This window comes from Oncorhynchus nerka, linkage group LG24 (assembly GCF_034236695.1).
Source record: "Oncorhynchus nerka isolate Pitt River linkage group LG24, Oner_Uvic_2.0, whole genome shotgun sequence".
Lineage (NCBI taxonomy): Eukaryota > Metazoa > Chordata > Actinopteri > Salmoniformes > Salmonidae > Oncorhynchus > Oncorhynchus nerka.
In genome coordinates this window covers 90,037,569-90,049,708 of record NC_088419.1, presented here as the reverse complement: position 1 = coordinate 90,049,708, position 12,140 = coordinate 90,037,569, and the positions used below count along the sequence as shown (strand labels likewise).

The 12,140-nt window shown below is 42.7% G+C and overlaps 2 protein-coding genes across 6 annotated transcripts; one reads left to right on the top strand and one right to left on the bottom strand.

Moving 5' to 3' along the window:
* The first annotated feature begins 343 nt into the window (after positions 1 to 343).
* On the top strand, positions 344 to 7,367 carry senp5 (SUMO specific peptidase 5). 5 transcript variants are annotated; one of them, XM_065009281.1, is made up of 11 exons: positions 344 to 364; positions 2,157 to 2,261; positions 2,567 to 3,981; positions 4,088 to 4,193; positions 4,287 to 4,434; positions 4,547 to 4,594; positions 4,726 to 4,803; positions 5,080 to 5,217; positions 5,585 to 5,668; positions 5,767 to 5,817; positions 5,924 to 7,367. In XM_065009281.1, exons 3-11 carry the CDS (start codon positions 2,715 to 2,717, stop codon positions 6,032 to 6,034), a joined length of 2,031 nt encoding a protein of 676 aa, XP_064865353.1. In that variant the 5' UTR covers positions 344 to 364; positions 2,157 to 2,261; positions 2,567 to 2,714; the 3' UTR covers positions 6,035 to 7,367. The 5 variants fall into 5 exon arrangements, with proteins under 5 accessions (XP_064865353.1, XP_029509389.2, XP_029509388.2 ...); XM_029653529.2 differs by lacking the exon at positions 344 to 364 and adding an exon at positions 1,400 to 1,480; XM_029653528.2 differs by lacking the exon at positions 344 to 364 and adding an exon at positions 1,428 to 1,531.
* A 1,208-nt stretch (positions 7,368 to 8,575) lies between these two features.
* On the bottom strand, positions 8,576 to 10,493 carry ncbp2 (nuclear cap binding protein subunit 2). Its single transcript, XM_029653532.2, has 4 exons — positions 10,337 to 10,493; positions 9,660 to 9,841; positions 9,242 to 9,380; positions 8,576 to 9,020 (listed from the first exon to the last, which is right to left on the bottom strand). The coding sequence occupies exons 1-4, from the start codon at positions 10,409 to 10,411 to the stop codon at positions 8,949 to 8,951; spliced, it is 468 nt and encodes a 155-aa protein (XP_029509392.1). The 5' UTR covers positions 10,412 to 10,493; the 3' UTR covers positions 8,576 to 8,948.
* Positions 10,494 to 12,140: the final 1,647 nt, after the last annotated feature.

Sequence of the window (12,140 nt, the reverse complement as noted above, 5' to 3'; positions counted from 1 at the left end):
TTTAATGAATTTATTTGCAAATTATGGTGGAAAATAAGTATACACCTACAGTGGGGAAAAAAAGTATTTAGTCAGCCACCAATTTTTACCGACATTTACTGACACCGGTCATATTCAATGGGCATTCATAAATTCATCAGTTATTCACACTCAAACGAGAGTGCTCTGAAATCAGAATAGCCAATGTGAATGCGATTGGTCGACAGTCTGCTGGGTAAGGCGTTATCAGTTCCTTCATTCATTCATTGGATTCCTATCTCCTTTCTATAATATCTCTAGCAACGGCACCATGCAATGCACCCTGGACTAAAGAGGCAGACAAACAGGAAAAATGTGCTAGACCTTAAATTACACATTTTTCAAGGTAGGAATACCGCAAATATATGATCAATATATGATCAATTCAAGAGAAGACATCCTCCCGAGTTATGACATCGACCAGTATCGAAATCTGGCATGTATGATATACGTTTTTGGCGATCTAAAAGTAGTTTTCCTATAAACTTCCAGTGTAGTGAGTGCGAGTTTATCATGATGATCATGACGTCATACCGGGCGGATTTCTGCCTGCTTGAACGCCAATAACTCAAAGATACTCATGAAAACATGAAATGACCAACGGAGTCGATAGACCATCACTCAGAGATGGACAAAAACAATATAACCTTCAAAATGGGTGAACCTTTCCGTTAATGTTTTGGGGCTGCAGGTAGCCTAGTGGTTAGAGCTTTTAACCAGTAACCGAAAGGTTACTATAGATCGAATCCCCGAGCTGACAAGGTGAAAATCTGTCGTTTTGCCCCTGAACAAGGCAGTTAACCCACTGTTCCTAGGCAGTCATTGTAAATAACAATTTGTTCTTAACTGACTTGCCTAGTTAAATACAAGGTTAAATAAGGCTGAGGAGTAACACACATCCCCACGTGCTCCACAGTTACTTGCTGTACAACTCTCATGAGTTTTGCACATTTTGCACACAATGTATATAGACTCTCTTTTTTTCTACTGTGTTATTGACTTGTTAATTGTTTACTCCATGTGTAACTGTTGTCTGTTCACACTGCTGTGCTTTATCTTGGCCAGGTCGCAGTTGCAAATGAGAACTTCTTCTCAACTAGCCTACCTGGTTAAATAAAGGTAAAATAAAAAAATAGAGCCAAATGTGCGCATTTGTCATACATAGAATAATCGGAAATGTGTAGTTCTGACTATGCTTTTCAAGAGGTGATGATATTACAACCAAATAGTTCATGTTTATTTAACAATACATTGAAAACGGCAAGCAGGAATCAATGGTTTTAGCAGAGCTGGGGGGTCTTCTTACTCGCCAGCAGGTAAATTGAACACTGCACTTTTTATTGATAACGACCAGCAATTTTGACTTTGTGGCGGTGGTAGCTAGTGAGAACCGTTTGCGCTGAAATGTGACGCAATCAGTAAGCGACGGCAAACTAATGAGATGGATTGTTTGATCACACAAGTGAGAGTTGTTTGTTATCGCTGAAACTTGTTTGACGATTGCAGAAATGTGGTAATATATGTGCTTTTTAGTTGTGCTTATGAGTTATCGATACTGTAAGAACGAGTTAAAGCGGTGTCTCTGTGCAGATCGCATTTTCAGCCATGGAAACAGGAAACCATTTGTGTTAGTAGCTAGCTATAGTCAGCTTGCTATGCTAGCTAGCTAGCTTGTTCGATACTCCAACGTTGTCATGACTCTTCTGTGTTTAGCTACACAACATTCACACGCTACAGCGTTACAACAGTGAAGGAATAGTTATCCAATCATCGATTGCAAGACGCAAAAGCAGCTCAAGTTGTTGTAAACATGGCTGAGCACACTATTAGCGAGCTACCGACCTCACAGACAAGTTCAGTTGCCCAAAAAGTGATAAGTTGCTCAGAATGGTTTATTTGTTGCAGACATCACCATTATTAGATACTCCTTTACGTTATTTTAGTAAAGGATTAGCAATATGTGTAATAATGTAATGTATATTAATTAAACTGTTGGGACATCTGACAATATAGCAGGTCACACCAGTTCTTCTAATATGCCTAGTTATCTATCAACAATACTGTTTTCATCAAATCAACTTAGTACATTAATTTCACACATTTAAGCTATCCTAACAGCTCTCTTTCCTTCAATGTAGCTTCTTCCTTGGCTTGTAAGGGGTAACCCCTGAGAAGGACCTCCAATCGCCACCCTCTAAGACTTCAGTCTGAAGCTGTCGACTACCTGGCCAGCCAGGGTGCAGGTTAGCTGGGCGATATGGGCAAAAATATTGCAATAAATTGCCTGAATTGGTGCGATATCGATAAGTAGAACGATACATTTATAACATTAATGTGCACAACAGTTTTGTTTATTTTTATAACCTTTAAAGTACTATGTACTATGGTTGTAGCCATCAATTGTCCCATTAACAATCACCCATATTTGCACATTTTATTTCACTTCAAACTTAACATTTCTCATGTGTTTAATGAATGATGTCAGCAAAATGCCTGCGGTAAGTGATCAGTATGGTCGGTGGCGATAATTTTCTGTTTATCATCCCAGCTCTAGTCCAGGGTCCTTATCCACCCACAACTCAGGCAGAAAGTCCATCTACTGGGGGGTCCCTGGTTCAGTGCCCCTGAGGGCTGGGACCAGCACTCTGGGCCAGAAGCAGCTGTGAAGGGATGGGGTAGTAGCTGAGGACAGAGCCATGGTTCATAACGTCTCAGTCCCCCAAACACCATCGCCGGCACTGGTGGGCACCAATGGCCGCTCCTCTGGGAGGAAGAGGACACCGAAGGCATGTGACTGCTGTGGGCCAAACTCTAAGCACCACAATGGGAAGGACCCACATGGGAAGACTCCAGGTGGCAAGCCCAGACAACGCAGGGCCCATTTGGGGAAGGGCAGGGGCCAGGCCCTGGGGGAGACCCCCAAGAGGACGGGTGGTCACCACTCTTCTGAGAAGACCCAGATGACAGAGGAGCAGGTAACAGCCATCCGACAGCTGGCGAACGACTCAGTTGTGGGGGAGGTAACCAACTCCTTGGCTCCATTTGTAACCAGCTCTGTCGGTCAACCTGTAATGAATGTTGTGGCTCCATTTGTAACCAGCTCTGTCGGTCAACCTGTAATGAATGTTGTGGCTCCATTTGTAACCAGCTCTGTCGGTCAACCTGTAATGAATGTTGTGGCTCCATTTGTAACCAGCTCTGTCGGTCAACCTGTAATGAATGTTGTGGCTCCATTTGTAACCAGCTCTGTCGGTCAACCTGTAATGAATGTTGTGGCTCCATTTGTAACCAGCTCTGTCGGTCAACCTGTAATGAATGTTGTGGCTCCATTTGTAACCAGCTCTGTCGGTCAACCTGTAATGAATGTTGTGGCTCCATTTGTAACCAGCTCTGTCGGTCAACCTGTAATGAATGTTGTGGCTCCATTTGTAAACAACTCTGTCGGTCAACCTCAACCTTTAACGGACTCTATGGGTCAGAAGTTAACGTACACTGTGGTTAAACTGGTGACCAAGTCTGTGGTTCAACCTGTAACAAACTCTGTGGTTCAACCTATAATGAAGGCTGTGGTTGAGCATGTTCCTGATTCAGAGATGGAGCAGGAGAATGGTTGTGGTTTAGACAAACAGCCGGTAACCGACTCTAACACGGAGGTCATGAAGCAGCCCCAGGCTGGTGACGCAGCTGTCACCCTTTCCAACGGTACATCTGCTGTGCCCAACGAGGAACCAACAGACTGTAGCGCCCCTATGGAGGTGGAACCATCAGCCACAGCCTGTGTTTCCCCAGGCATTATGTTATGCAGCACCCTCCACCCCTTCACTCTGTGGGACCACAGAGATTACTGTGAGGTGGGAGTGTGGGCTCCAAGCCCTGAGCCAGAGGACGACTGTGTCTCAAACCCAGCACAGCAACCCAACCCTGAAGACAACATCCATGAAGTAATCATAGACCTTATACATGGTACTAGACTTTTATTGTAACTCTGATTTTCTACATTTGAAGTTCATATGACTTTACTTCTGTATGGTGTTATTATTGATTCCTGTCCTGTCTCTCTCTCCCTCAGAGTTCCTGGCGTTCTTCCATGTGAGGTACGGGAGCTTTATCCCCCTCAGTGAGACTGACATCCTGGAGCATCTGAAGAACAAGTGTAACACTGACCTCCATGACAAGTAGGAATCGTTTTGAGATACAAACCAGCTTCAATTTCATTCTTGATTTCCATTGTTATGCTGATAGCATCTCTGTTCATTTCTCTGTACTAGGAAGCTAAACATCCACTCAGAAATGATGAAGTATAAAGCGGGTCTCGCCTCCACCCCTATGAAGTGCTTCAAAGTGGACTACAACAAGCACACTCTGACCCTGGAGGACCTGTCCACACTGGATGACCAAAACTGGGTCAACGACCAGGTAGCTTTGGTCGATAGGAAACTGTGCTTGCTGCTTATAAACTTATTTGCCTACGTATTATCTAACCTGAAATTCAAACGTTGCCATGTTTCTGTCGTGTGTGTGTGTCTAGGTGATAAACATGTATGGAGAATTGATCATGGATGCTACACAGAACAAGGTGCGTTCATTTTGGATCCTGGATCAGAATGTTCAACAAAGGGTTAATTGTGAAAGGGAGTTGTTAGAATGGTGGTGGTCTTCTGCTTGGTTACCGAGGTTACTGAATGTTTTCCTATTTTTCTCCCTCAGGTTCATTTCTTCAACAGCTTTTTCCACCGGCAGCTGGTGGCCAAAGGCTACGAAGGGGTTAAGAGATGGACCAAAAAGGTAAGCTAGTGGTAGGTTATGGAAGATGCAGCCAATTTATCGCTAGTTTGTTAAGATCTGAAATGAACCTGAGGGATGTAAAGGCTCACTGTTTATCTGAGACTGTCAGTCTCACAGAACTAGCTAAATTAGAATATGTCTGCGATTGTGGTTAATCTGGTGTTTCTCTCTCTGTGTGTGTCTCTCTCTTTGTGTGTCTCTCTCTCTGTGTGTGTCTCTCTCTCTCTGTGTGTCTCTCTCTCTGTGTGTGTCTCTCTATCTGTCTCTCTCACTCAGGTGGATCTGTTTTCTAAGAGGCTGTTGTTGATTCCTATCCACCTGGAGATTCACTGGTCCCTGATCACAGTGGACATAGCCAACCACCACATCCACTATTATGACTCCCAGGGCATCGTCTTCAAATACACCATGGAGGTACTCTCACTTTAGTCCTCTGCCTCTCTATCAAACTCAGTTGCTTCTGAATATTTATCCTCGACCTGAGGAACATTGGTTTGATTTGATGAGCATTTATCATTTTAACATTGGTCTACGTCATCGGTGACAAACTCATTCCACAGAGGGCCTAGTGTCTGCACCAGGTGAGGGGAGTTTTTTAAAATATTTAAAAAAATACTAATTAGTGACCTTATTTCATCAAGTAAAAGGGTGGAGCGAAAACCCGCAGACACTCGGCCCTCCTTGGAATGAGTTTGACACGTTGTCCACATTTTAGGAACCCTTGAAGGAGTCGATTTGTGAACTATTTAACTAAACCCTTCTGTGTTCATCTGGCCCACAGAACATCCTGACTTATATCCTGGCTGAGGCCGAGGAGAAGAAACAAGCTGCATATCAGAAAGGCTGGAAGACGATTATAAGCAAGGTATTGTTTCAGATGGTACCGTGTGACTGTTCTCTCTCTCTCGTGCTTTCTGATTGACCGTGTGTTGACCACTGTCTCTGATTGGTTCCCACCCTCAGGGTATTCCTCAACAGAAGAACGACAGTGACTGTGGAGTCTTCATCTTGGAGGTGAGTGGGGAATTTCCCTCTCGTACGTAAATTCCCCCCACACACACACATTCCTTGTGGTGAATCTTCCCTATATAACTCTTCCCCCGCTCTGTTTCTCTCTCAGTACTGCAAGTGCCTGGCATTGAAAGAGCCACTGCAGTTCACACAGAACGACATGCCGAAAGTCCGCAAGAGGATTTACAAAGAGCTCTGTGACTGTAAACTGAATGACTGATCAACCGCAGTGTCCCAGCTCTAGAGAGAGTACACCTGCCTTTCCACTGGACCGTGGGCTTTAACGACTGTTATTGTGGAAGGGCCATTAATACTCTAAAACATGACGAGCCAAGAAGCTGAATGAAGCACAGTGGAAACGGACACGTTGTTTGACTTAACGACACAGAGACGGTGAAAACAACCATCTGTCCTTCAGTAGAGGTCCAGCGTTGGGACTTGTTTTTATATTCCTTGATAATGAGAGGCACTTTTGAATTTCTTTTGAGTTGACGTTCAAAGTTTCCACTGCTGGCTGGCTGACTGACTGGCTGGCTGGCTAGCTGACCTGGAGCGAACTCTGCTGGTAGGTTTGAAACCGGTAATGGACCTATCCGTGTTTATAACACGTTTCCTAGCTTCAGTTGTTAAACTGTAAACAGGAGATTATATGGGACAGTAGGTGACACTTGAAGGTTCTAGTTTTATATCATGTTTGCCTGACTAGTAGAGAACAATAACTCATCGAAGGCTAACGTTTAACTGAATATACTGTTTTAATGTTACTTCATCTCGAACCGCTTCTTAGTTCTGGAGAAACTCCACGTTTTGGCATCACAAACAGCAGTTTGTTATCAGGGAGTTAGTTATGATTAACCATCATGATGCTCCACTCAGAATGGCTTCATGAAAACACACACCTCTTCCTGCTTCTGTTGAAAATATGCTGTTAAAACAATGTGTATTTTGACATTTTAGTGTACTGAGAAAGAATGTAATGCTACTGCTGTAGAACCGTTTCTAAGCCTTTTATTGTATGAGGGGCCCGGCCCACTATGGTCATCTTCTCACCCATCTGAGGGGCCCGGCCCACTATGGTCACCTGAGGGGCCCGGCCCACTATGGTCATCTGAGGGGCCCGGCCCACTATGGTCATCTGAGGGGCCCGGCCCACTATGGTCATCTTCCTCATTGGAGGATCACCCATCTGAGGGGCCCGGCCCACTATGGTCATCTTCTCACCCATCTGAGGGGCCCGGCCCACTATGGTCATCTGCCTCATTGGAGGATCACCCATCTGAGGGGCCCGGCCCACTATGGTCATCTTCTCACCCATCTGAGGGGCCCGGCCCACTATGGTCATCTGCCTCATTGGAGGATTACCCATCTGAGGGTGCTGGTCCACAGACCGTTTGTAATTGAGAAAATGCTGCTGTAGAAATTGCTGAATCCCATCTATACTATCTGTCATTAATGCACATTTGAGCCCAGTGTATACCTGGTGCTGACATATGCCTTTTGTGTTGTCCACATTTTTAAGACCGGTGTAGATGATTAAAATGTCTGGATATCTACCTGCCGCCCCTTCTTTCATTCTAAGACTTTGAGAAGTAAGATTGCGCCTGCTGGAGTGGCAGGTAGGCAGGGTTTAGAAATGTCAAATGTACCTGGATCTTCTTCTTGTACCTTGTCAGGTCGGGGGATTCGATCTAGCAACCTTCCAGTTACTAGTCCCAACGCTCTAACTACTAGGCTACCCTGCCGCCCCCGTTATGCTGACAAACACCTAGAGGAGATTAAATTGGGATTCTCTAGATGGGTAAACTGTCCTCACAAAAGGTTCCCAATGCATGTTGTCTCATCCTAAAATGGAACCGTTTCCTTCCCAAATTAATCCCTGAATACATTCAAACACTTTAGTTTTAAGTCATGTTGAGATGACAGAGCACAGGGTTGTTAGGATGCCCAGCTACGATTCCATTATGCTTTTTAGAGAACAGTGTCAATTCTATTCAATTAGGAGAACGTGGTTTACTTTCTGAAATTTAAATGTAAATGACAAAAGAGCAGATGTTTGTCAACTCGATGGATCCGTCTGTTCATGTTAACTACTTCAGCAAACAATCACCCATATGAGGATGTTTAATGGTGATATGAAGTTTGTAAAGTTACTTGGTGTAATTGACCGGCGCATGCGTGTGGTGATTCCCTGATACTCGAGCTCAATTAAAATCGCAGTTTACATTTAAAGGTAATTTCCGATTGAGCCGACATGTGGTAACGTTGCCTTTAAAATGTCGGCCGCACTACAGATTGAATCCTATCGCAGACTATTGGCATTAAAGCTTTAAATTAAAAGGCAATGTTCCTGCAGACACAGAGATCCCATTCAAGATAACAGCTCAGTAGAAAATTGCCTTTAAAAGCCACAATGCCTATAACCTTCCATCCTATTGAATCCTGGTGTTGGGACACTGATGGTTTATAGCCTATACAGCAGGTCAGGACAATTAGGTCAAGGTTAGTCAAAATTGCTGTAGTTGTCGCAACTCGAACAGGCAAGTTTTAGGTCCATAGCTTTTCTCTATGGAGCCATAAACTCTGAAAAGCCATCAGTATCACCTCCATGGACCTTAAACAGCCAGTAGTGAACCTGTGTTTACACACACACACACACTTCATCCATGAGAAACTACTCAATCCGATCAGAAGAGTTGCTCCACATTACCAAAGTAGTGTTCCAGTTTGTATAGTAGATACATTTTAAGAAAATAAGAAAAGAAAAATGTAAAAAGATTTTATTTTTTTGAAAGTATACAGTTTGGGAGACAATGACATTTGTAAACGTGTGTCACACTGGTCATAATGACTGATGGAACTATGGTTAAACTGAAAAATGCTTCACAGAAAACGTCTAAATAAACAAGTCATTAGAAAACCCTGACAGACGTCTGCTTGGAACCCAAACTAAACTGTCCCGTCCCTCGGGAGGTTTCTGCAGCTGAGCTAATTTCCCACATCGAGCAGGGTCATAATCTTGTCTATATTCATCTCTTACCTGGAAACGGGCAAAGAAACAGCAGTAACATGTTGACTCAGGCTCGTGACACTAGTTTCCCCATAGCCCTCCCCAAAGAAACAGCATAGGACATGTTTTATGGCCGCGAGACAACTTTCCCATAGCCCCCCCGGGCTGGGTCATAATCTTGTCTGTATTCGTCTCTGACCTGAGGAGAAAAAGAGACTGACTTGTTTGTTTTGCCACGGACCCTGTTAAGTATTTGGGTCTATTAGGGGGTGACATAGTTCACATAGGACTGAACTTTGTCTCCTCATGATAGATCCTATCAAGTTCCAGAACGGTAAGACAACATGGCCACAATGACATAACCCATTAACATGATTGTCCCGTTTAATACAGTAATGTTATAGTGTTGTGTAAATTTACCTGACCACCGGACTTGCCACGGCCGTACTGCCTGCCTTCTTTAAAACCAGCGTCCCAGTCAGTTCTGATGATGCGGTCATCCAGACGTGTCCCGTTGACAAACCTCATAGCATTTTCAGCATCTGTACGCGTGTAGTATCTGGTACAGGGGTCAAGGTGCCAGTTTCCAGGAACACAGATTAAGCCTACTATTGGACATCCGAGGGTCAATCTCCACTGACTGTGCTTTAGTGTAGGACTACATCGGCTGATGGAAAAGGGCTTTATAAATACATTTGATTGATAGGACTAGGCTTAATCTGAGTCCTTTTTAGTGTAGGACTGGTTTTAGTCTGGGTCCGGGAGCCCTAAGTGTATGGGTATAGAATTTTAAAAATGTTGAACCAAAACACATCCACAAGTTTTTTTTAAAGGATACTCGACGAAGCAGAAGCCGCACGCCGTCTTCTTCACCTTATCCAGGCCGATGATTATTCGTTTCACGTCCCCGCTCTTGGAGAAGAGCTCGTACACTTGTTCCTCTGTGGTGTAAAAGGACAGGTTACCCACGTAGAGTGTGTTAGCCTGCTTCAGCAGTTTCTCTTGCTCATATCGATTTCCCTGGAGGATGGAACAACATCTTTAGAAGAGTCTAGTAACTGCACAGCCAGGAGGACAATTACGCTAACATTAGCTGTTAGTATTATTCACCACTAATATGGGTAAACGTTTGCAGTATAATATACGTTTTAAATAAGACTCCATCTCATGTAACCATACCAACCATATGCTAATTTCAATGTCTCGTATTTAAATGTATTATGTCTAGACTGAGACCAGTCTGATTAGAGGTCAGTTTGATTTGCTCTTTAAACTGTAGCTAATTACAGGTTGGTCTCTTTGAAAACACTTTTCGACCCATTCCTAGGAGGAAATCATCCTTAAATACCATTTTAATGGTTTGAAAGCCACAGGTAAGTGATAAACAACGTTTGTCTGAAAGAAAAGACAGCACGTTGCAAGCTACCGGTAGCTTGCTAGCGCAACAGATAGCTAACGTTAGCTAGCAAAACTATTCTACTGGTTGGTTCCCGATTGATTTAAACCATTCCTTACCTTAAAATGTTGGTCTCTGTATTGGCTTACATCAACGTAGGAGTCGCTGAATAGCGCATTCAATTTAATAGACATTGTGTCGCTTCAAAGATGAGCGGAGAAATGTGTTCCTTACATCAACGTCTCGTCAACAACACAAAAAAGTACTTCCGGGTCACGGAATTTAGAAATATTCTAAATAAAAGTCCCCCACGTAATAGTAAAAAAAAAGTGTAATTAACCTTTATTTGTTCATATAAGAAAACATTCTCTAAACATTAACAATGATTCATATTTGTTCATATTCATATTTGTTCAGGCTACTTGGCCTATCCACAGGCTGTACTTGAGAAGACCAATGAGACCATAGGCCTCTTGGTAAAATGCACACGAGAGGGTACTTCAGGGTTACACCAGGCAGAGCCAAATTGGCACAGTGACCGAAAAATGTTGGGAACCACTGGTCTAACACACACTATGATTACATTCATTAATTTCAATCACCAGTTTCATTAAACGTGTCAGTAAAAAAATAATGGTCTGACACTATGATACAATTCAGTCATTTCAATCACTTATAGAATAAATCCATTAAATGAGTTATGGGCACCGAAATGGAAAATCTATATCGATATCAGTTGCATTTTTTTTCAATTCAATATTGATATCACATTGGTTTGTAGAACATACAATGCAACTGTATGAATGTTCATGTTTCTGTGAAGGCCAGGCAACTGTTGGTAAATTGCCCATTGGGCCAGGTGTGTTCTGGTGGCATAAACCTACCTAATCGGTTTTAATCAATGGGAAGACCATCCACAGTTGACCCATCAGCACGCAATTAAGTATGTGAAGCAGCCCGTTTTAGTTTTGGTGTTGTTGTTTTTTAAAGGCAGTGCAGTTAATGTGATTTTCATGGGTTTTTAAAGGGGCAGTGCAGTTAATGTGATTTTCATGGGTTTTTAAAAGGGCAGTGCAGTTAATGTGATTTTCATGGGGTTTTAAAGGGGCAGTGCAGTTAATGTGATTTTCATGGGTTTTTAAAGGGGCAGTGCAGTTAATGTGATTTTCATGGGTTTTTAAAGGGGCAGTGCAGTTAATGTGATTTTCATGGGGTTTTAAAGGGGCAGTGCAGTTAATGTGATTTTCATGGGGTTTTAAAGGGGCAGTGCAGTTAATGTGATTTTCATGGGTTTTTAAAGGGGCAGTGCAGTTAATGTGATTTTCATGGGTTTTTAAAGGGGCAGTGCAGTTAATGTGATTTTCATGGGGTTTTAAAGGGGCAGTGCAGTTAATGTGATTTTCATGGGTTTTTAAAGGGGCAGTGCAGTTAATGTGATTTTCATGGGTTTTTAAAGGGGCAGTGCAGTTAATGTGATTTTCATGTTTTTTTTGTAATGATATTTCCATTCTATTGCTAGTTTTCCTTCCAATTGGCAACAGATTTTCATGCGAATATTCAAAAATATGCATAAATAAAATGTTAAAATGTTCTTGTTGTGGATATAAGTCTGTGCGTGATGATCATACGACACATAAAAATGACTTTTGTGGTAAAATTCCCATGTACCAAATCAAAATTGGGTTTCCATCACATTTTCAAATCTACTGATGATTTTGTCACAAAAAAAAGTGGCGTTTAATAGCGAATGTGCCCACTCTGGTATTGGCTGGTGTGTTCTAACCAACAGCTCGCAGATATAGTACGGGTATAGCCTACATGATGACATTATTATGGACAAAAGAGTGAGATTATTTTTTATTTGTCAAACGGCAGCCAAGCATCGATGATCATGCCACCAGAATAAGACCCTGGATATTTATT